This window comes from Embiotoca jacksoni, unplaced genomic scaffold (assembly GCF_022577435.1).
Source record: "Embiotoca jacksoni isolate LCO1_2020_lvr unplaced genomic scaffold, fEmbJac1.0.p SCAF_6, whole genome shotgun sequence".
Classification (NCBI taxonomy): Eukaryota; Metazoa; Chordata; class Actinopteri; family Embiotocidae; genus Embiotoca; species Embiotoca jacksoni.
Window position 1 is genome coordinate 3,721,603 of NW_027185414.1, and position 24,612 is coordinate 3,746,214.

General features: G+C 42.8%; 2 protein-coding genes across 3 annotated transcripts; one reads left to right on the forward strand and one right to left on the reverse strand.

Annotated features, from left to right (window-relative positions):
• Positions 1-2,192: 2,192 nt before the first annotated feature.
• Positions 2,193-5,779, reverse strand: mrps11 (mitochondrial ribosomal protein S11). Its single transcript, XM_069173397.1, has 6 exons — positions 5,593-5,779; positions 5,330-5,416; positions 4,519-4,617; positions 3,883-4,012; positions 2,960-3,025; positions 2,193-2,368 (listed from the first exon to the last, which is right to left on the reverse strand). Exons 1-6 carry the CDS (start codon positions 5,679-5,681, stop codon positions 2,261-2,263), a joined length of 579 nt encoding a protein of 192 aa, XP_069029498.1. The 5' UTR covers positions 5,682-5,779; the 3' UTR covers positions 2,193-2,260.
• Positions 5,780-6,277: 498 nt separating this feature from the next.
• mrpl46 (mitochondrial ribosomal protein L46) lies at positions 6,278-12,559 on the forward strand. 2 transcript variants are annotated; one of them, XM_069173396.1, is made up of 4 exons: positions 6,278-6,543; positions 8,334-8,532; positions 8,787-8,957; positions 11,530-12,559. In XM_069173396.1, exons 1-4 carry the CDS (start codon positions 6,283-6,285, stop codon positions 11,772-11,774), a joined length of 876 nt encoding a protein of 291 aa, XP_069029497.1. In that variant the 5' UTR covers positions 6,278-6,282; the 3' UTR covers positions 11,775-12,559. The 2 variants fall into 2 exon arrangements, with proteins under 2 accessions (XP_069029497.1, XP_069029496.1); XM_069173395.1 differs by having other exon boundaries at positions 6,279-6,543; positions 11,527-12,559.
• The last annotated feature ends 12,053 nt before the right edge of the window (positions 12,560-24,612 follow it).

A 24,612-nucleotide genomic window follows, 5' to 3' on the forward strand; every position in this document is an offset into this window, starting at 1 on the left:
GCTCGTGTGTTTAAAATCTCTATTTTCAGTACTGCACTTTTTATTTTTGCTCCATCAGTTTCGAGCTTCTATCACCTGCAAAAATCATAATTATCAGTTCATTCTTGCAGATGTCCTGCTGATTGCGCGTCATGTCAAATGCTTTCTTCTATCGTGGTATCGGCAACAGTTGTCCTACACGTGCATTTCAACACTTCTGAAAGTAATTTGGTGTTTTTTTTTTTTCCTCTTGCCCCCCTTCAGAGGTCAAAGGTCAGGCAGAGCAGCAGGTCTGGAGCTGGTAGGGATTTAACACGGCCACTCCGTTCAGCAGCGGTGCTGCTGTGAAGGTAAAGCTAAGGTAAGAAGCAACTGAACGCTGAATCCACCGAGCCAATCACACGACACCTTACAGACGGCCTCACAGAAGGTGCACAGGAATGTACAAGAGGATGACTCCGAGTGATGGTACATTTTCTATTAGGGCTGTCGGAGTCTAATTTCCTATAATACGCGGCCACAGATGGCTTCACTCAGTTTTATTTACAGCAATTAAAAATGTTGAGTGATTTAAGTTTGGTTGCTGGTAAATGTGTCATAACTGTTTAATGTGTTCATAACTTTTTCTGGAGTATTTGTGGGTAGAAAACTACAGATGGGTCCTTTTTTAAATATTTGCTCAGTTTAATTACGAGATGCATTTATCATGTTTTTCCGAAATCCTCTTGAACTCAGGAGCAGCAGCAGGTTCATTTATTTGCCGGCTGTCTGAAGCACTTTGACCTCCGAGCGGTAAACGGACCGACTTTTCAGTTGGGATGTGTTGCCGCTGCGTTGACGTAAGAAGAAAATATAAAAACCTCATCAGCTCTTCAGACACGTTTTCTCCTGATTTTTGCCAACATCTCGGGCTCGTGCGACGCGCCACGCGAGGACGGATGCATAAAAAGTTTAGTGTACAGATGGCGTGAATGAGTTCCTGTGCGGTCGACTCTTGGCAGGAGCCGGTCCCGACAGCAGGACGATTAAAGTGCAGTTCTGTTCCACGTCTGACAACACGGCTGCTGCTGTGTTGTTCAGAGCGGATGCTGCGCCGAGGCTCGAGCTGCAGCAGGGACTCGGATGTTGGTCGTAAAGGGCTGACTTTCTTCACGTGTTTAATGTTTGTAAAAAAACACAAAAACAAGTCATTATATTAAACGGAGCATTTGCGTGAGAGAGACAGCAGTGAATCATTTGGAGTCTGGATTCAGTCTGTTTCTGTGCTGTCGTACCAAACTGGTGACAAATGTTTGGGGTTGAACAAGAATGAAACGCTTTTTAAATGTATTATTTTATACAAATTATGTTCAGTCTTGGTACAATCGGCACTATATAAATGTGCCCCATTCGATTGTACAGTTCAAGCTTCGATAACGGTTTAACTAAAAGCTTTGGATTCTGTGTGTGAGGACTGAAAACATAATCACACGACCTGTTAGTCGCTGCAGCGGCTGGAACTTATTGTTCTGAACTGTCCGCTGAGTATTTGTGGTGAAAAGGGAAGTGGTCGCAAACATTTGGCAGCCTGCTGCTGCGTAAAACATTCTTACAGGGTCACGTGGTTTCTACGCAAATCTGAAATTCCCTGTGTCAAAAAAGTAAAAAAAATAAAACCCGGAGGGTCCAAATTTAACATTCAGAAAGTTAGAGAATGTAAAACGAGAGATCAGCCGGTGCTGAAACCGACTAAATGAGGTGGGTAATGGTTTGGTGTATGCGTGCCTCGTTTCCATTTGAACACTTGTCCTACTGGACTGATCTGTAACCTCCACGTTTCTCTGCAGCTTCACGCTCGTGTAAATGACACCGTTTCAAATAGATGTTTGGCTGTCGTGTTGAAATGTAAAAACAAAATATGAATAAAACTTTGCTCGTAGGAGAGGGTTGACTTTGCTTCACGTGTTCACTCCAGATATTTCCTGCGTTGAAGACCAGGATGAAGGCGGTCCGATCGCCGTGGCGACGCACCGCGTGCAGCTCTTTCTGTGGGAAACCATGGAGCTGCTGCGTCTGCTGATGAGCGTCGGGACGCCTGCAGTCACGCTCGAGGTCTGTTCGTGCGTCAGCGGTGACAGCGGAGGACCGACACCTGTTCTCCGCTCACCAATAACCCCGTCTGCAGTTATTTCCCTAAACCGCATTACGTCAGAGGCAACTCGGAGACGGGAAAGTTACACGACTAAACACTTTATTAGCATATTACAACACAACGGCTTCGTCCTGTCGCAGCGGTGCGCCATCACGTCCTCCTGGCTTTGCGTGGGCGGCATCCGTTGTGTGGCACGGGGGTGTTGTCGGTGATCGACACCACCTCCAGGCCTCCCATCGTCAAGCCTTTGATCGCAGACTGCACGACAGACAAAAACACGTTCATTCGTTAAAGAAGCTCATGAGGACGGACCACGACGTCTGCAGCTCCTTAAATGATCCTCATTATGAAAAGTCTGAAATGAACTGGCTGTTTCTCCACGCGGTGACGGGTTTACTGGTGCTGGACGCCCACTCGGATGAATACAGAACAAGCCGAGTGGACCGCTTTCATAGGCCTGACTTACTGGAATATAAAACCAATTTAGCAAATGAAACATCAAGAAAAGGAAAACTGATGTCATCAATATTCAGGCATTTAAAATAGATCTCAAAAACTCAGGTGATTTATTACTAAACAATCTTTGCTAAATTCATTTATTGAGCCAAAGTAAGAATTCATTAGTCCCTAATTTACAAATGTGCTGTTTTAATCCGACTTGCATCTTTGTTAATGGAATGTTTTTGGATTTTAGACACGATGACAACATGAGGTGCATCTTTTAGATTAAACAAGTAGCTACAAAAAGAAAAGATAAACATATTAAAAAATAAACTCTGGTTGTAACAGCGACAACATCAAAGATTTGAAAAGGTTGAATAACATCAATACTTCACACCAGCTACTCACCAGACGTCCGGGACCGAGACCTTTGACCATAACACGAACAAACGTGACTCCCTTCGCTGTGGCTTTCTGTTCAGGACACACAGGCGGGACACACCATATTAAAGTTTACATCAGCAGAGTCCAACAGAGTCGTCCAACAGAGTCCACCTTTTAACCAGTGACATGCCGGGCCGATCTGTCACTCTTCACAGTAACACACTGTATTTTGAAGTTTTTGAAGTGTTTCAGCTGACGTGACACTCAGTCCAATTAATGTTCCTCCTTCTCAGGACACTTTAGAAAAATTGTGACGGGTCTTTTACATCATGATCATTTCTCAGCCAAGCAGTAAATTAAAGAGAAAACAAGCCGCAGATTCCGAGATAATGAAAATAACAGCCGTATTTAATTTGTCCGTAGTGAATAAAAAAAGAATTGACAAAGACTTCATTTTCCAGCTTTCAGCAACAAACAAAACAGGTTTCGATGTTGTTACCACCTTCACATGTTCAGCTGCAGTAAAAACTACAACATCTGAAAGCAGATCAGAGGTGAGAATCTGTCCTGTAAACAACACTGTGGAAGCACGTTGCTAAAACTTCATTTCTCTACCGTGTTTACTGCAAAGTAAAAAGCTGTGTGACCTCAAATCTGTCGGCCGGCAGCTTTTATAAATCGGACCGACACGAAGGCCAAATGAGCTTTTTAATGCTGACCGCTCCGCTCGGTCAAAGTCCTTCGAGAAGGCAAAATATTTACAACAAACATTTCATTTTCTTGAATGAAGTGCTGGAGAAGCAGCAGACGCTGTAGAGACTTGAGTAATTTGAACTTAATTGCAACAAACATTCAGCAGAGATAATGAAGTGGCGGCCCGAATGCTTGGAGACGCTGTCCAATTCTGACGAGTCCTCCGGTAATCGGCGCTGTTGTAGAAAACTCACGACGGCAGCGGAGATGCCGGCGGTCTGAGCGGCGATGGGCGTCGACTTCTTGATGTTCTTGAAACCCTCTGTGCCGCAGGACGTCCTCACCAGAGACTGTCCCTCGCTGTCCGTTAGCTGGATGTGTGTGCTGGAGCCGGACAGGACAGTTTACCGGGTCATTCTCAACACCGTCACACTCGGGCCAAATTACACAGTGTGGTGAAACGAAGAAGCTCAGTGAGGTGTTGTCCAACTTTACACCTAAAAAAAACTTCATCGGGCAAATTTCTGAATTTGAAAAGACGTTAATGTGGCTTTTATCTGCAGCTAATTATGTTTCCATGGTTACAAATCATGGCAGGAAAGAGATTTCACAGTCTGTCCTCCGTCTGATTACCTTTGTAATTTTAACAGGCTGAATCTGCTCTGAAAGCAGGTTTAATAAAACCACAACATTATGGCACACGTCTGATATTATACCAAGAACAGGGAAATCAGTCATACGAGGAGATTGATTGGATCTTGAACATATTTTAAAAAGACATTTTTCTCAAAAGACATTGAGGAATAAAAGGTAACTGAGAAACACTGACACGTTTGATGTCGTCAGAAAAAGATGTTAACAGCCAGATGTTGGAGTTTGTTTCCACTTACTTGTTGTATGTGGCTTTAATGTGAAGGATCGGCAGCTCCTCAAACTTCTTCCCAGCCCACTTCAGTGGACTGTCCTGACCGGGCAGCGGAGGGAAGTGGCTGAAGGATTCACATTTAAGATGGAGACCTCAGTAATTATAATACTGCAGTTAGTTGTGCTTCTTTACATTGAACAAACTGTACAGAGTTAAAGGGAACCACGAGAGAAAAGAGGAGAGACGGAGGAGGAGAGACGGAGGAGGAGAGACGGAGGAGATGGAGGAGAGACAGGAGAGACGGAGGAGAGATGGAGGAGAGACAGGAGATGGAGGAGAGACGGAGGAGGAGAGATGGAGGAGAGACGGAGGAGACGGAGGAGAGACGGAGGAGAGGGAGGAGACGGAGGAGGAGAGACGGAGGAGGAGAGATGGAGGAGAGATGGAGGAGGAGAGATGGAGGAGGGGGAGGCGATGGAGGAGAGACAGAGGAGAGGGAGGAGATGGAGGAGAGACAGAGGACAGACAGGAGAGACGGAGGAGAGACAGGAGAGATGGAGGAGAGACGGAGGAGAGACGGAGGAGAGGGAGGAGATGGAAGAGAGACGGAGGAGGGGAGATGGAGGAGAAACGGAGGACAGACGGAGGAGAGACAGGAGAGACAGGAGAGATGGAGGAGAGACGGAGGACAGACGGAGGAGAGACAGGAGAGACGGAGGACAGAAGGAGGAGAGACAGGAGAGACGGAGGAGAGACAGGAGAGATGGAGGAGAGACGGAGGACAGACAGGAGAGATGGAGGAGAGGTGGAGGACAGACGGAGGAGAGATGTCCAACCTGAAGTCTTTCCTGGAGTCTGCCGCGGACTCCAGATGTCCAACAGCGCTGCTACATACCGTCCGCTGCAGCCCGCTGCGTCCACATCTGTAAACACACTACGTCATCAGCACCGGTCGACCGTCTACCAGCAGGACGGTAGTTCTTAGTTTGAGCGTGACGTCATGCGTACACTGAAACGCACGCGACAACAAACTTGACGTCATCAGAACTAGCCGTTGGCTAACGAGCATGCTGGTGACGCACAGCCTTAAAACACTTACAGAGAGGCTCCGTTGGCGCTCAGGGAGGCAGTCAGCTGTCTGCACGTGGTGCTCACTGAGCTCACGAACACACAACCGAGTTTAAACATCTTTAACGAGAACACGTCCGCCGTCAGACGGTGAACAACTTAACACGTAACAAACGTGACATTGAAGATGCTGCTGACCCAGACCAGACCAGACCAGTATTATTTTGAGGGGTGGTATGACCATTTACACGCTATTACTGCTAAACCATGTACAAGTACCACGTGTGAAATAGATAAGAAACGTGACGTTTTAAGTATTACAAGTTATTTTTATTTACGTTGTGCGTATAGTGATATATATATATATATATATGTTTTTCTTTAAGTCCATTAACGTTGTCCCCCCCCCCGTTTAGACAGAATAGACTGTTCGTTTTTCTGCACAGAATTGTGGGTAAACGTCAGCGAATGTTGCCTTCACGTGATGTAAAAATCCTCGAAAGTGTGACAACTCCGTATTGAACGCTGTCTTGAGGCCCTCGAGTAATAACTAATCTACTTCCTGCTCTATAGAAATGAACAGAGAACATTTTATATAAAGCACTAGCGGCAAGGTTTATGTTTTGCGTCGTAGTATCGCCAAATGAACGACACTGAAAACCTCACCAGCTTATTTTCATGAGCGGTTTCCAGCGTGACGATTTTCTTGCGCGCACGTTGAATGCAGCAGACAAAGATGGCTGTGCCCTGTGGAAGGACCGCGAGTCGGCCTCTCCTCCAGATTTTGTCATGTTTTAGCGGGACGACGTCCCGGCAGTTTTCCCGCACTTGTGTTTGTCGGGCGGCTCGGCAGACCCAGATTGTGACGGAGAGAGTCCGGTCTCCGTGGACGCTGATGGCGGCGGTGTGTCTGCAGAGGCTGCCGGTGATCTCGGCGGACTGCAGCCCGGTGGAGCAGCGGGTCGAGCAGATGATGCACCAGGTGAGTGGGGGGGGGGGGGCGAAACATATATATAAACATATATAAAGATATATAAACATATATATATATAAAGATATATAAACATATATATAAACATATATAAAGATATATAAACATAGATATATATATAAAGATATATAAAGATATATATAAACATATGTAAATATATATAAACATATATATAAACATATATAAAGATATATATATAAAGATATATAAACATATAAATATATATAAACATATATAAAGATATACAAACATATAAATATATATAAACATATAAATATGTAAATATATGTAATGATATATAAATATATGTAAATATATGTAAACATATATGTAAATATATATAAACATATGTAAATATATGTAATGATCTATAAACATATATGTAAATATATCTAAACATATATAAAGATATGTAAATATATATATATAAAAACATGTAAAGATATATAAACATGTAAATATATGTAAACGTATATAAACATATGTAAATATACATAAAGATATGTAAATATGTAAAGATATATAAAGATATGTAAATCTATGTAAAGATATATAAACATATATAAAGATATGTAAATATATGTAAACATAAATAAACTTATATAAACATATGTAAAGATATATAAACATATAAATATATGTAAAGATATATTTATATATATAAACATATATAAACATATATAAAGATATGTAAAGATATATAAACATATATAAATATATATAAACATATATAAAGATATGTAAATATATGTAAACATATATAAAGATATGTAAATATATATATATATATATATATATAAACATGTAAAGATATATAAACATGTAAATATATGTAAACATATATAAACGTATATAAACATATGTAAATATACATAAAGATATGGAAATCTATGTAAAGATATATTTACATATATAAAGATATGTAAATATATGTAAACATAAATAAACTTATATAAACATATGTAAAGATATATAAACATATATAAATATATGTAAAGATATGTAAAGATATATAAACATATATAAACATATATAAAGATATGTAAAGATATATAAACATATATAAATATATATAAACATATATAAAGATATGTAAATATATGTAAAGATATATAAATATATATAAACATAGATAAAGATATGTAAATATATGTAAAGATATATAAAGATACGCCTTATTATATTTAGAGGAAAAATGTAACTCATTTTGGTGATCCACAGAAATGTGTGAGCTTCAAGAGTTTGTTCAAAGATCTCGTGTCAGGTTCATCGATGATGATAAATATCTGAAGGTTTTGAACATTTAGAGTCATCAGTGGTTTATTAGACTGGTGGTCTGAGATGTATAAGGTCTCCTTGATTCATCTCTCAAGATTTAAACTATATTAATATTGAAGCATTTAAACTTTATTTAATCGGTAAGTCTCATTATGAAAAGATTTATTTTTCATAAAACGGAAATACATTCATTAAAACACAATCAGAAATCAATTATTTATTTATTATTCGCAATAAGTAAGAAATGAATCAAAACAATGTGATGATGATTGCTGCTCCTGTCAAAACAGTTCTATTGTCCGATGAAATCAAGTATTGTTGAAATGCTTTCTGTACTTGTGACATCAGTTCTAGCCAAATGTTCGTCCTGGTTTCGGGGAGAAAAGAGAATAAGGAGTTGCTGTCGGCCACGTTACTCTTATTATAATCACAAAACCCACATGCAGCAATTTCCAGATTGAAAGCTGTCCTGGAGTCTGAGAGCCGCTCTGGACTCGTTTCAGATGGAGCTGGAGAAAAGCCTGCTGTCGGACCACGAGCTGCGTCTGCTGGAGGACGCGGAGAGGATGAGCCGCAAGCAGGCACACGACTACGACTCGGACGAAGAGGACGCCGGCGAGCAGGAGATCATGTTGGCGCAGGACATGGAGGACACCTGGGAGCTGAAGCTGAAGCGCTTCCAGCCGGCGGCGAGGGTCAGAGGTCAGCTGAGAAGGAGCGAACCGAAATATACACGATATGAAAATGTACTCGAGCGTTAGTCTGGATTTAAATGAAATGATCAGTGAAGGACGTTTTCTCCAGAACTCTAAATTTGCACTTTACGTTCTGCAATATGTCAAAAGTTTAGTGTAAATCTGACAGACACAGAAGCAGCTGACGGTCTCATCCCTCATCTCTTGTCTTTCGTCTCCTGTCTCCCGCCTCCCGTCTCCTGTCTCTTGTCTCCCGTACAGCCGACGTCGATCAGACCTTGACGTCGTCGGAGCGCTGCCTGGCCGACTCGCTGGTGCTTTTGTCCGAGCAGCAGGTGTGCGGAGGGAAGTTGTGGCTGCTGCCTCAGACTCGGTGGCAGGAGGGAGAGACGCTGCGACAGACGGCCGAGAGAGCGCTCGCCTCCCTCCCAGGTAACACGACTTCATGACTCTCCTACAGAGCTGCAGTTCATTAAACTAATTTAGTATTTTAATAGTATTTTAAGGCCGAGAGACATAAACTCTCTCTGCCGTGCCGCCAGCGTTGTCGTCTCCTTCACAACTCACCACTGATGCGTTTGTTGATTTATCTGCCAGTTATTTTCTCATTCAACTGATTGTTTTGTCTGTGAGATGCCAGTAATATGGCAAAACCTTTCCTGAGATGATGTGTGCAAATGGTTTGAATTCAGTTTACTATAATTATAGTGAAGAAAAACATCATATTTCCACATTTAGGAAGTTGGACACAGCCGATGATGTCAGTTGTAGTTAAAGAACGACTAAAAAAAAACTGAAATAGATTCCAGTCACTTTTCTGTCTGTTCATTAATCTATTATGTTTTGAATGTCATAGTTATATTTATAAATTTCAAATTGCTCCTGTTCAGTATTCACAGTCGAGGCTTTAACAAAAGCATCACATTGATGTGTAAAGAAACCGATTTTTCTAAATGCAGTTTATGAATGTTAAAGATAGCTGTATCATAAAGACAGTAGCCAACGCAAACCCTAATATTAAGTGTATTTAACTAAACAGAGAGCTTCTATCAACATCCACATACGCTACCACTTATTCTTACATTATCTCTAGAGTGTAAACACTGATCAGAGAATCACCTCTAAGAGTCAGGACTTCAACTCCGTGTTCAGGCAGAGAGACTTTGCAGTTATGAAGTTGGATGTGTTACATGTGATCGATTCTTGTAAACAGAAATTCACAGTTGCTCGGATATTTGATGCTTCACGATGGATAACACTTTATTTTCATCTTTACTGCCTTTAAATTCAGTTTGTGTTAAATTCTAACATCTGTCTTTACGGTATAACAGTAAAGTTATACAGTGCAGTGCTGCGATTTGCAGTTTTGCCTGGTGGCGGCAGTAGTGATGTTTTACTGTTACAGTGAACCCTGACACAGTGAAACAGAGGTGTGGTTATTAGGTGTGTTGTCATAGTAACATGGCGGCGCTGCCGCTGGTTACAGGTTCAGTGCAGAGCAGCATCTTTTGATATTCATAGTACTCTTTGTGCCATTAATGAAACGGTTAAAAGCAGAGCATGAGAGAGACCGAGACATTCAGAGGGCAGAGCGTCCAACGTACATGTGACCATCAGTCCCTCGCTACACAGGAAACAGCTGTGGCAGCTGGAGATGGTAGACGTGGCAGTCTGGCATGACGTTACAGTGTTTGGACATAAATCATATTGATTCTGAATCAAACACGCCATAAAATCTGCATGTCTGTTGATTATTGTCGACCACAAAAGCAGATAAGAGACTATAACAGCTGGACGGGTGTGGGACATGTCTACTTCCTGCCGCGCATGAACGTACATGCAAGCGCTCAAGACTACAAGTGTGGGTTTTGAGACGGGCTTATGCAGCCGGAGAGGGGAAAAAAAAACAATTGCTGCTGTTTGTAAATCATTTTTATCGACTCTGGACTTCTCGTATGAAGGATTTTGGCAGCTCGATAAGAAAATGTTGTTAAAGGAGATTTAACTGAGTAGAACACATTTGAATAAATCTTAAACCCACCAGTCAGGACAGGTTTTGAGGTATTATTCATATTCTAAGTATCAACTTGTTTCAGGTTGTATTATTGTCAACATGCTTCATCTCACTGTATCTATGTCCTCATCTCTGTTTTTTATTAAGGCCCAGTGTGGTCAAGGATCATTCAAGTTTGGTGGGATTTTATCCAAAATAACAGTGCGGTGCTTAAGGTAGTCGTCTGTATTATCCACAACAAGAGGGTGACGCACACTCTTCAACCACCAACACAACGTCCTGCCACACACTGCAGTCATGTTCCAGCCTCCGAGCTGTCGTCTCCACTCAGACCTCCACTGAGAAAGGAGACGCTGAGGATTAGGCTCCATCTTACTGACTGGAGATAATGAGCAGATGATTGGACGAGAGTTACGGGTCAGAGGTCAAAGCTGCACATTTTTCCAGCGAGCCACATTCCAGATATTCACTGTAAAGCTGTCAGACTCTTTGAATGCAGCTTAAATAAAACACAAACGACTGACTTTGTTAGAGCATTTCACGACGTTGCTCATGAACTAATAACTCCATCAATCGCTTCCCATTAAGACTTTTCCACTTGACGTTAACGTGGAGGGTTTTATTCACAGTGTGCGACAGAAGCAGGAGTTGATCCATCTTTGATGTACCAAGACTCGGAGGGAGTTGAATCTCCAACACGGCCGCGTCGGTGACTCACTCTGCATGTCGCGCCAACTGGGATTTACATGACATGAGATGAGATTAAAAAGTTTGTTGTTGTCGCAGCAGAGAACGAGAAACAGACCTCGAGGGTGACACAACAGTTTAATTAGAGCAGTCAGATGCTGATGATCCAGAGGAATGCACCACAAGGCAGCTGCAGCATCAGGAAGTGATGGATGCTGCATTCAAGTTCAGAACATCTGAACTTTGTCTCGCCTTTCGTCTCCACCTGTGTGAACTCACAGCTTGTTCTCTTACTTGCAGCAGCTGCTTTCAAGGCGACTTTCCTTGGCAACGCCCCCTGCGGAGTCTACAAGTACAAACTGCCCAAAGCCGCTCGGACCGACAGCTCAGTGGGAACCAAGGTGTTCTTCTTCAAAGCCGTTGTGTCGCACGGCGCCGCCCCCGCAGCCCCGGACGCCTCCCATCTGTGGCTGAAAAAAAGCGAACTGCAAAAGTACCTGAAACCAGCGTACATGATGAAGGTGGAGCGCTTCATCATCGGCCTGTGAAACTCAGACCGGGGACGCGGACTTACAGAAGAGTCTTTATGAGGCCCAAGAAGTTACCTCTGTCGTCTTCTACCATAAAATGTCCTGTCTTTCAGTAAAATGTATGTTTCATTATATAAATACAGTTTTTCCACGTGTCTTAAACCCAAACCTCCGATCTGACCTGTATCTAACATGACAAAGGAATGAACATCAGTGAGCGTAAAACACAATTAATGGTGTTAAGAATGATTAACGTATGAACAACAACAACAAAAAAACTTCCTAAAAAAATATGATTTGTTGCTAGTTAGAAACTCTTAATGTCACATATCCAAAATGTAAAACATTTTGAACGTAAAAAATATATTGGGCCAAGTAAAATTGGCATTTCAGATATCTACAAATACACACATATGAGAGATAGAAAATAAATAATAAAAACATTATTTTGACTGCAAAAAAAAAAAGTTGCAGATATTTTCAAATATAATTTGGATATCTTTCATGTTGACTCAGAAATACTGTAAAGTTTATATCCTAAATACAATCAATGGAGCCTTTCTGTTAAATTGGCACCAGATGTACCTTTCAGCAGATATCCGAAAGGACATTTCTGCCTGTGTATTTTCTTAATATTTAAAACTACGTTACATATTTTTGGGATCCTTTTTTCATTTTGGATATTTGACAAAGATAATTAAGACTAGTAACAACTGACTTGTGATTATGTTAAAAGGGAGTTTTGTACAACAAAGTTACAGAATAAAGTTCAAAAAATAAAATTGTGGATGTGTGAAACCGAAGGCCCAACTCGCATGAATAACAAAAGTGATGTTGTTTGTCCTGACGTTGTGAACATTTGAAATGTTCACCAGCTTTCTGCAACACGTAGATACCCACTCTTTAAGTATTACATGTCCAAAACAGCCTGCCGCGGGGCTGGTGGCCAGGACACCGGAGACCGCATATCTCCCTCCTGCTGCGACAGAGCGCGTTCAACCTTCGGACTCCTGCCATTTAAGCTCGGCGAGTTTATTTAAAGGATGGTATTTACGCAGGCTGGAGCGGTGGCCGTGAAACTTGATAATGCTTATCGTGGTCATGACATACGGTCATTCCCATCAGTGTGGATTCAAACACGCCTGAAGCTCGACGTTGGTCTCTATTTCAAAATATTCGCGGCGCCGAGTGAAGTCTGTCTGATCTCCTCGTAGCTCACAGTGAGACTCCAGGCTGCCGTCGGACAGGTTCGCTCTCTGAAGAACTGATTTGTGTGTGTGAGATCACCCGCCAAAAAAATGTCCAAGCAGATGTACTAACGAGGTGCAGTGAGGACTGCGTCTTTCAAATGTGCAATTTAACACACGTTGTCCATATTGCGCGTTTGCCTGCATGCATATGTACTATTGGGCTTTTCTACTCCAACGTGTAAAATACTGGGAGGGAACATGCAAATACATACATCTAGCTCCCGCAATGATATTTACTAAACCTGAAAGGAGAAATAGGAGAAATAATTGTTGTGTATTTTAGTACGACTGAAAAAAAATAAATAATTGGCTCTTGGCCAATCACAGGCGGCTGGCTGTCCCACCCTGTTCACCGTCATAGGTACAGGGATGACTGACAGGTCTCACAACTTACCTAAATACAGCAACAACAAGAATGAACACGATAACCTAACATGTCACCCAGGCCGTTATAATATTTAGACATATGGTTTGTCCAGCGATGACATTTCTGAGTTATTGAATGAACTGAATGCTGATTGACAGCCAACAACAAGGAGGAGCCATGTAATACCAGAAATTATAAAACTTATTACGACTCATATATTCTACCCAGTCCCGTTATCTAGGTGTGCTGCCAGGTCCTCAATGTGTCCCGCAGAATTCACGGGTACATAATGTCCCCGAGCAGTCGCGAGACACTGAATGAAAAGTCATCTGCTCAACAGAAAGATCTGGACCTGCTGATCGGTGTTTGTCAGAGGATCTCATCCACCATCCCTCCTCTTTTATTTGCCGACGTTTTATTATCAAATCGGGTTTTTTTTTCACCTTTTTGTTTTTCCCACGGCTTTGACTTCCTTGTGGATAATCTCCTAAAAAGCGTTTTGTTCTTGTTATTTTTATATTTCTTAATTTCAATGGGGTCAGAACTCCTGTTTTCCATTGCTGGAATCACTTTAACACACCAAACACCTCATTTAAATACAGCCATATGCACCTGATTTCAATGACGCAATTACTCTTAGTAGCTCACCTGCAAAACGGGTGTAAAATATGTCAGATCCAAGGCAAACTTTTGGAAAAAACACACAATTTAGTACCCTTTATTTGAGATCTTAGTAAATCAGGCCCTGAGTCTGTAAATGTACTTCCACCAAGGAGGTCATGTTTTCAGTGCAGTTTGTTTGTCTGTTTGTCAGCAGGATTACAGAAAAACTACCGGCCCGATCTTCATGAAACTTGGTGGAAGGGTGTAACACGGGCCAAGGAAGAACCAAGCGGCAACCAACAGTGAAGTCGTTGGTTTGTGAACGGCCCTTATGAAGCCCCAAGTTTGGATTTTGGCCGTGGCGTCATGCACACCTTGAATGACAGGCACACAGAGACCGCCAGTAAAGAGACAGACAGGGCCTGTAAAAACAGAATAGATTTTGTGACAGACCACCGACCCAATGAAGCAGGACCGGGAGACAGTGGTTTGAAAAGGGAGAACTGCTATAATTGAAACATCACCACAGTTGTAAATATATCCTGATATATAGTATATGGTGGTTTCCGTTACACGCTTGTATATCATAGAAGACTGGACTATTGGCCTTGGTGGAGGTCTGTCCTCTCCGAGTTTCCCTTCACTTTTTATGTTCTCCTCAGCTTTTTATCAGCCGTAGTGACATGTAGTAATGTGTACCTGCATTTTAGGGCCAAACAACAAGAGAGCCTGGGTTGCATTTTTGCAGTTTCATTCCAAAAGAAGTCAGATAGTTTATCTTTTTGATCCTGTTTAATTGAATTAACTTAGATTTTAGATACAAAATATGGAAGTGTGCTGCTGCTGATTCCTAACTGCATTGGGAGACCTCGGGATACAATGCATATGATGGGTAGCCTTAATCATGACGAGATGTGCACGAAGATGTGACGCAGCCGTGACGTGACGCCCCAAGAGGCCTGCTGCAGGCTGACTCGTGCTGCGTTTGATTCAACTCCGAGGAGTAAACATCCCAAATTCTGAGCACAAAGCACTCGACAGGACACGACCCCGGATGTTAGCAATCGACCGGGAGCCTATGAATTTTTGCAACGTCAGCAGAGGCTGATTTGATGCATCAACGTAACGGAAGATGATAAATAAGTGATACGCCAAACACAAAATGCCATACATATTTCAGATATGACCATTTCTAGTAAAGCCTCCGCAATGCTGCAGTATCGAGTGATGTCAGAGAATCTGCTTCTCAATAAATTTGGGTTGATGAAAGACGTGGGCAGAAGGAGGCCAGATATGTTCGACCTCTCGGGCTGAATAAAAGGCAGCATCCGTGCTTGATTGAGGATGTTTTTATATATTGCAGTCCAACAGTCTGCACATAGTCACATTTAGATTCTGCTAAAAGTTGCTCGAGTTGAGTTTAAGATCTTTTTCTTGGTCATGATCAGCTATCATTGACATTGGATGTTTCCATCATTATCTTAAACATTGATAACATCCTGATAGCATTGGAAGCCGAGCTGTCTCGGCCTGCAGGCTTTTGTGCTGGAGCTGTTGATCCTCACCAGCAGCCTGGTCCTCACTGTCCAACAGTAGATGGCAGTGTTTGCACACCATCCACAGACAGGCTCTGTGAGAAGCAGTGTGACGAGGCCTGTGTAGTGACCTCAGAGGGGGACTGCAGAGAGTTTTTCTGATCGGCTTGGCTTCCTCTTACACATACAGAAAATATCCATCAAATCAGGCTAATGTTCCCGTGGAACAGGAACAATAATTTGTCTTAGGTAAGAGCCTTCTGATGTCCGCGACCCGTTCTCTGCCTGGAATCAACCTGTTCTTTCTATTTGTGTGCGCAATAACAGGGAATTATTAATGTTGGAGACATTGACATAACATTTTTCCATCTTTACTTTCGGGGTTTGTTGAAAGCCAGCGGCCCGAGCTGTTTGTGAGATTGGTTGAGTGCAATACAGCCGGTCTCTGTCAGTGGAGATGTGAGATGCGAAGGTTAGGGCGAGCTAACAACAGCAATTTCTAACGGTTCGGACAATTTGGTTTGTACACAGAAACAGACCATACTGTTCTGACTCGCTGACAATAGCCAACTGCTGCTCTCCGCGGAGTTGTGATACCTGATGTCAAATCAAGGTAATCACAGGTACAAAAAGAGTCACAGTTGCTGCTTTCATCTCCAGAGGGAGTCTGATGAAAGCATCTTTAGCCCGTTTGTAGTGAACGGGATGTGGACTTTAGAGAAACCGGCTGTAGCTCCAAAGGTTGTCAGCCTGATGGAGCCGTGAGTGACCGAATGAGTCTTTACCCTCCGTGGAAAAACCAATGTCAAGGTGCCCTTGAGTGAAGTGCTGAACCTCCAACTGTCCAACAACAGAAGACGAGTTAGTGGGCCGCTAATGGCGGGATTGAACTCTCTGAATCCAAACTAGATCAAGATTAAAGGGCCACGCCACCAATTTTATCCATCACACTTAATGTAATGTGCCATCCACGTGGAGGTGCTACAAAGCTTCTGGAAACAGTTGTGTCATTACTTCAGTGGCTTTGAGTGAGCATTATCAAATCTCTGAAAACTACCCATGAAAGGTGTCCTCCAGTTGCATTACAGGAAGTGTAAGACTATAAGTCAGGATATTTCCTGCTCTCTGCTCCTTCGATTTTGATCATTCCTTTTCACATCTGTCTCTTGTGAGCGCCCCACCTTTAGAGTCCATGAAAGGGGCATGCCGCAGATTTCAAACTACTGCATATGTCTTCCATTTTTTTTTTGTAATTTGGATCCACGGAGCCCAACCTAATAACCCAGATGATATCATCAGAGGTTACTTGAAAACCCCCTCCAGAGCCACAGAGGACATTATACAGCTGTTTCTTTTGAAATTGGTCTTTGGTTTCCACTTTATATGATGACACGTAAGTGTAGACAGATGCCAAAACATCTGGACAGGTAGAAGCAGGCAGAGGTAGCAGATCACGGCTTCACTCCGGTAAAGACGTCTTCCTGCCAGAGGCTGGCCCACAGTCTACCTCTTCATCCAATTAGATGGCAGGATGGCACCGAAATAAAAAATATCAAAGGAAAGGTCTTGCAGTTTTTTGGCCAGTGGAAAAGGGTAAAAGAGACACGACAAATGCCGAGGATGAGGAGCGCCTCTTGGATGTGGCTGTTTTTTAACCCCCCACCGCAGCGTTGGAAACACTTCCACTCAGAGCTTAGGATGTCGCTGCTGCCGCTTCTCTGTCACTTTCACACTGGCCTCATTCTCGCTGGGGATTTCAAACTGATTTTGAAGCAGCCACTGAATTTTTTAACCTTATTCTTGTGGACCTTTGAAGTTCAATGCACAGACCGAGGCGGTGCTGGGCTGAGGGGCTCAGCTCCATCGGGGTGACCCGTTCTAATAATAGTGCACTCAGTTGTGGCACTGTCAAGCACTATCGGAGATAAAAGCCTACAGCTAATAATATGCTGTATCTCCTCTTCAGTGACACCCGTGGTGAATCGGAGGCAACTCTGCTTAAATATTGCACAACAGTTCTTATGTTCTTTCACAGGTCTCGTGAAAAAACTTGTGCGCAGATAAAATGTTATATGGCAGCAGTTTGGCAGGGCAGCAAAAATGGGCTCGGAGCAAAAGAGCACACAGTCAAACTTCTCCACTCCGACTTGTCAGTGTCATCTGAAGTTATAAACAACGCCTGGCTGTGGAAGACAGCAACCATCTGTAGGGAAAAAAGGGGGCAGCTCTGGAGTCAACCTGACTTAGTGAGAATAAAGGAAAGCTCCAAATCTCACACAGAAAACCCCCGACTGTATTTACACTGCAGCTTTTTTTTTTTTTTTTTTTTTTTTTACTTTATGCAAATCTCTTCTGAGTGAGTGGGATGTAAGCAGGCCACTCATTCACAGCAGCTTACCAAAACATTTGATAAAGAAGCGTATTAAGACTCACTATGTAACTCACAAGAAAGGCACAGAAACATGAAGGTAAAGGAGTGCGACTCCGGATCCCGACTGAGCCGGACCACCTTAAGCGCCTTAACCACCGCCCTCCTTAGTTCCCCTCTCCCAGCATGCACTTCTACCAGCACTGCACTGTATTTCTTACCCCTTAATCATTCAGTGACAGTCAGCTAAGCACGCACACTTTCAGCCCCATCCTGCTTTGCGTTTCTGCAGCTATACACTCTGAAGCAGATGTCTGCTTACTTTTTTTTCCTTTTTGTCAACCACTATTAAAGCACATTCACACACACCACAGCCGGTTAGTGCAAACAATGTGTACAGTGACATAAATATAATTAAACGTACAGATCTACAGGAAACTACTCCAGTGCAGCCAGCAGACACCACACTGTGAACAATGTTTTTTTTTTTTTTTTACCACAAACAAGCACGGCATTTATCTACAGAAATCGGAATAAAAATCTACCAGGCGGCAAGAAAAATGACCTGATCACATTTCTTGAAGACAGCATAAAACTGTGGCCACCGCAAAACAATGTGACCTTAAACCTTGCAATAAAACATAAATGTAAGCAATACAATTTCAGAAAGTCCACAGAAATGTGCTGGAAAATAAATCTTTTAGGAATCAAAACCCTTTAAAAACTTCATATTACATTATATGAGTTTATTGATCACATAAAATATTCCAATCCAAATTGAAACAAATTAATTTCTTTAGCAATATGAGATTAAATGTTTTTTGGGGGGGCTGTGTGGGTGTGGCTTGATCACTTGATTGACAGCGATTATTGAATACTGATTGGCACAGAGAAATACATGATGACACCACCTTATGCTCAGTCTCACGGCCAGTAGGAAAAATCAAAAGCTGTTCTAGTTTTGTCATATCATTACTTATAATAAGCTTATTTAAAACTATGTATGAATGTGGCCTGTAATCAGGACTAGAGACAAGTCTTTGACAACCTTGATAAAAAGCAGGAATATCTGAAGAAAGGCGTTTCACCAAAATGACACAGACTTTCATGAATTGCAACTGCGGCTCTGCATGGAGTAAAATGCAACAAATGCAGTACCTGCTGCATCGCTGAGGGTTCTCCAAGAGCCGGGGCGGCAGACTGGATGAGGAGGAGGAGGTGGAAGAAGAGCTGTTGCATGGTGTGATGGCTGGGATCTGTGAGTGAGTGGGAGGTTTTGTGTGCGCCATCTGAACCTTTAGTCTACCATCCATCACGCCGCAGACACCAACAGGGCCAGGCAAACAGACATAAACAAAAACATGTATTTTGCAATAAGCGACCCATTGCTCTCGCCTGGGTCTATCCTGTCACAGAGGTGTGATTTCTCTCCGTCCGCTGGCTGGGAAAACATCTTCATCTCCAGTCGTACGCAGACGGTCAAAGCAGAGTTAATTTTTCTGGGTGGAAAATGTGTGGCGTCGATTGGCGGGAAATGTTTGAGGCTGGTCACGAGTATTTAAATAAAGCCCTGAAGCCCTGTCTGCTTTGTTATTCTTTGTAAATTATATCTCATTTAATATACTTTAGAATAGCATTTTCAGACATAACTAGTACCATTGTTAGATAGTGGATTACTGTATCTTGCTATGAAGAGGATGCAGTGTATAACATATTTTAAAATCAAATTCTGGCTCACAAACAGGAGAGAAAAGTTTATTTGAATTAGTCCAAATACTCTATGTTGGCTAATGTTATCAAACCTGGCTAGATGCTATGTAACTTGACATTTCAATAATGAGAGTTTATTTACAGTGGAAAACAATTTATTGAAGTAAGGACAGTTTGACTTATACATTTTGTTTTTGTTAGACTGCGACGATAAATAACAACAGAAGACATCTCAGGGCAATTTAGACAGGAACCCAAACACAGCTGGAAGGAAAAAACGTCCTTTTAACAGAAAGAAACCTCAGAGGTGAGCAGTCCTCTGCCTCGACCGGTTCGGGAGAGCGGAGATCAGACATGACTGATTGGAACTCCGGTGGCAATTCCCAGGAAAACCAGATTTACCAGGTGGTGATGGGGAGGAGGAGGAGAGATGAGCATCAGGAGGTCTGAAAGGCAGAGCAACAGAATTATGATGATAATTGAAGAACAGGATGAGAAACTGATTGGCTCAAAAGCGTGGGCAGAGAAGTCATTGGCCAAATATGGTCACGACAAGACCAAGAATGAATGATTTGACAGCGTGGGAAAGAGGAAGAGACCGCAAGATAACACAGGAGGATTCATTCACAGAGTTGGAATTAAACCATGGTGCAAATGTACAGATCTTCTACATTGACTTCACGTCAATCAGATCATTCATGAATGGGGTATTTTCCTGAACATATTTGTCAACCTATAAGGTGCACATTCTGTTCAAATGTCTAAGCATAAGAGATGGTTGATATGAGTGGGTTCACTGTGACACCGTGTCTTTAGCTGAAGAAATGCATTAATTCATCAAATCAAACATTTCACATTTCACTTCAGGCTGTTCCTGCTTTGTGCGAGTCCAACTCGAGTGAGTTTTGCATGTATTAGCAGGGAGCGAGAGATCGTGTGCGACGCTGTTGGGAAGGAACAGTTGGAGATGGCAGACCCCCTCCTTCCCGGTCTCGTCTCTGCAGGAGGAAGCTTTACTCCTCCACACCTCCGTCTCTCCTCCCTTCTCGCCCTCCTCCTTCCCATCTCTCTATCCAAAGCTGTGTCTCCGTCAGTCATCAGCAAATGTTATTTCTTCTGCTCTGATTTTGATAAACCCTGCATATGTCATGTCATTTATCTTTTGGTGTATGTTTGTTCCTTTATACATTTGAACAACTGCTACATAGGATAGCTGCATTTGCGTAAAATGTTCTCGTCTTTTTCTTCCTTCTGTTATTTCTTCTTCCTCCTCCCCCTCCTCCTCCCTGTCTTCCTCATCCGATCATACTGTGTCTGGCAGGCAGACCTCCGGCCTGCGGGGCGAGCCCTCCTCTCCTCCTCCTCCGACTCTCTGGATCTGCCACCTCCTTTCCCTGGGAGCTGTCAATCCAAAACAGACTGTTGAGTGGGTCTGGTGTGTTTTTGGGGTGGAGGCGGAGGATGGACGGATGACAAACAGGGTGTTTGTCAGAAAAAAAAGTGAGTGTGAATGGACAGCAGGGGGTTTAAGGTCACATCCCGCTGTGCGTTAAGATGGCATCGTGGCGGGGCGGACGACCCCTGCGCTGACACCGACTTCCTCCATCACCATCACCTCCCTAACCCCCCCAAACCCCAACAGCACCCCTCCTTCCCCTCTTCTCCCAGGCTGCGGGGCCGTATGATTGGCTGCTGGGGTTAGCAGTTCACCACCAAACACCAGCTGGACGTGAGCGTCATCACACCTCCAGGTCACTGGTAGCATATGGAAGGAGGGCTGGAACAAGTTTACTGGTTCAGAGCTGTATAATAGCGCATTGAGAGGAGATGGAGGTGTTTGAGCGACTCGACAACTGTACAACAGCACAATCAAATGAAGTCCAATCACATAAGTGGTCTTTAGAAAGTTTGAATATAAAAAATGAAACCTCTCACATATACTCTGACATGGACTGTGCCCATTGATTAGTGTGGATATTTAGTTGGCAGCGGCCTGTGGAGGGGCGAGTCCCCTTCCAAAGACCTTTCTGATGACGATCAATGGTCCCTGAGGGATTTCTCAACAGCTCAGCTTTGGCAGCAGCTCCCGTCCCCGGGTCCTCCGGGATCGGAGGGACAGCAGCTGTTGCGGCAGGACCAAACATCTGGCGGAGTAAAGGTAGGAAAGTCAAAGTCTTGTCCGGAAGGTTGTTAGGAGAGACGGTGGCACACAGGATCATGTAAGATGGAGCTGTTATTGTTAACAGAGACTGCAAACAGCACGGCACACTGCTCCCCAGACGGAGGACTCATCTGTATCTTTCCTTCAAAGTGCTGCTGAACATCTCTGCGATGATGAAAGACACAGCAGTTTTGATAGGAAGGCCTCGGGGACTATGTTAGACTGTGTTGCATAGTGCATGCATAGTGGCTGCCGATGTACAAGACCCATTTTTTAACTGCTTTGTCTGCTGCACTTCAGCTGCTGCAGCTCAGCCTCTTTCCCAAGAGCAATCAGGAAGAACATTTTGTTTGCATTCACGTCTTTTAACCTTCACGAGCTGTCTGCGTCTTTGAGATGCCATCTGAGGCGAAAAGGTCACAGAACAGTCATCAGAGTCACGAGAAGAGAGGTGTGATTTGCTGTGAATGAGATGTGCGATGGCGATGAAAGAGGACTTTTATTATACACTTGATAGTTGAGAGAGATGCTGTCGCTGCTTGTGAGTCAGTCTCTGGAGGATTTTTGATTAGCATGAACGCTAATTCAATGTGTCCCTGTGATGTTTGCCAGGATCTCGCTGTTTCTCCAAATTACTGTAATTTTCCAAATCAAATGTATGTTTGTAGAGAGAAACCAAACGCACGAACAAACAGATTGCAGCACTGTGATGTGCGTAAAGAAGGGGGAAGCTCCTTTTGTGAGTTAGTATTTCAAGTTACATTGCTTCATTAATATCAACACCTGTGTTACACATGTTTGTGTGACTACTGGTGCTGTACTTTGTGATTTCACGATGGACCTGAGCAGAGAGCGCACACATTTGTGTCAAACTCAGGAAATATGCGCAGAGTCTGTTGGAATGCTTCAGAAAGTCAACAGCAATGAAGCAGTGAGCAGGGCGAGATGTTTCGAGGAACAGTCGCGTTTCAAGACGGGCATAACATCACTGTCCAAGACCAAAGGAAATTAATTAATAATTTTCTGTAATTATCATGTTTGGTTTTGTCATGTGGCTAAATTTGGTTAATCTTATATTCTGTCATAGCGGCAAAAGAAGTTTTCTTCATTTAAAAAAACCCCTACATCTAAAGATGTAGTGCATTGAACCCTCTTAGACTTGGTGTCAGTGTTTAATTTGTTTTTTGCATGAATTTAAGTGAGCCTGGTACCTGACCCAGATTCCTTGCATGAATATGCAGGTCTGGACACACTCCCACTGGTCACCGATTGGTCCGCTCGTCAGAGTGGCGCAGCAAACCAAAATGCAAACAGGATTTCCAGACTATTATCACAGAGAAAACTTAAGCAGTGAGCAGTAGGAGGGCGGAGCCAGGCTAGTGAATACCATGAAAATAGTTTAAATCAGAAGCCTTTGAAAACCCAATAAATAAAATAAATAAAGACAAAATCAATCAATCTTTAAACTGTAGTGGAAAACATTTAGTTTCTTCTTTACCTCCAGCTTTGTATCTGAACTGACTGAATCTTAAGTATCTTTATATCTATATCTTTTTATATTTATATACATGTCATGTCAAGTCAGATTTATGTATATAGTACATTTAAATACAACAGAGGTTGACCAAGGTGCTGCACACAATCAAAAATAATTAAAATTAATCATATGAAGAAATAAGCAATAAAAACTAAATGCGTCTTGAACACGGGTATAGAGGTTGATGTGGAGGAGGATGCAGTCAGTATAGAACAACTGAGCTGCTGGGCAAAATACCTCAGTGACATGGGATATAGATATGCAAGGGCTGCTCCATTTAAGCACTTAGGCAAACAATAAAATTGTAAAATGAATCCTATTCTGTACAGGTAGCCAATGTCTCCAAGATAAAACATGCTCACGCTGACGTGCGCCAGTCAGAAGCCTCGCTGGAGCGTTCTGCACCAACTGCAGTCGGGATATACCATTATAGATACAATATTTTAACAGCCACATAATCACAAAAACACCTATTTGAGATCCTGGAGGGACTGCAAAGTTAATTTCAGATCAGCAGAACTTTTACTGCTCCGAGGTAAAGCAAAACCTCATGCAAGACGTCTGCCAGCAAATAAATGGCAAAAGAAACCAACCAAAAAAAACAATCCACTCCAGGCATTTAGTCTGCTCTTTGATAATGATTTCAGATCCCGTTTGTGGTGACGTCGGTGTCTTTGTCGCTTTCACCCCATCACGGCCCGTGTATTATTATAACCAGTCGAAGCTCTTCCAGACAGTCTAATTTCATTTACCCGTGTCAGAGCTCCCCCCTCTTCACTCTGATGGAGAAGTTCCACTGGAGGTTGCTGAGCATACATTCCTAACAGAATCCCTTTTCAAATTAAATTTAAATGACCCCCTCAGCTCATAAGCAGAGGCTCTACTGACAACTTAATTCATAATTCAGTGCTGAGCCAGGGCCTTGAGGGCCATAATGACGGCCTAAATGGAAGAGAGATGCTACTAAATGGGCTGTTTGTTTGCACCCAAACCTCTTTACAGGTCACAAGTCCACAGCTCAGCACTGGTGGTGGTGAGGATGAGGATGAGGAGGAGGAGGAGGAGGGACGAATCAATTTGGCTGACCGGCAGCTTTCATGTCTTGGGTCGCTGGTTGTGGCTGACCAAACTGAGGTTTGTGGAAGTTTTGGGTTGTTTTAAAGATCTCAACAAGGTCAACAGGTACAAGAATAATTGAAAGGGAGGGAAAGTTGCAGTCTGTCACGCAGCCTTCATCTTTCAACCTGTATCTGCTGAGAGGAAGAGGAGGGTGTTACTAGAAGAAGAGGACGTGGTGTAAAAGATCGTCCAAGAGAATACAGACA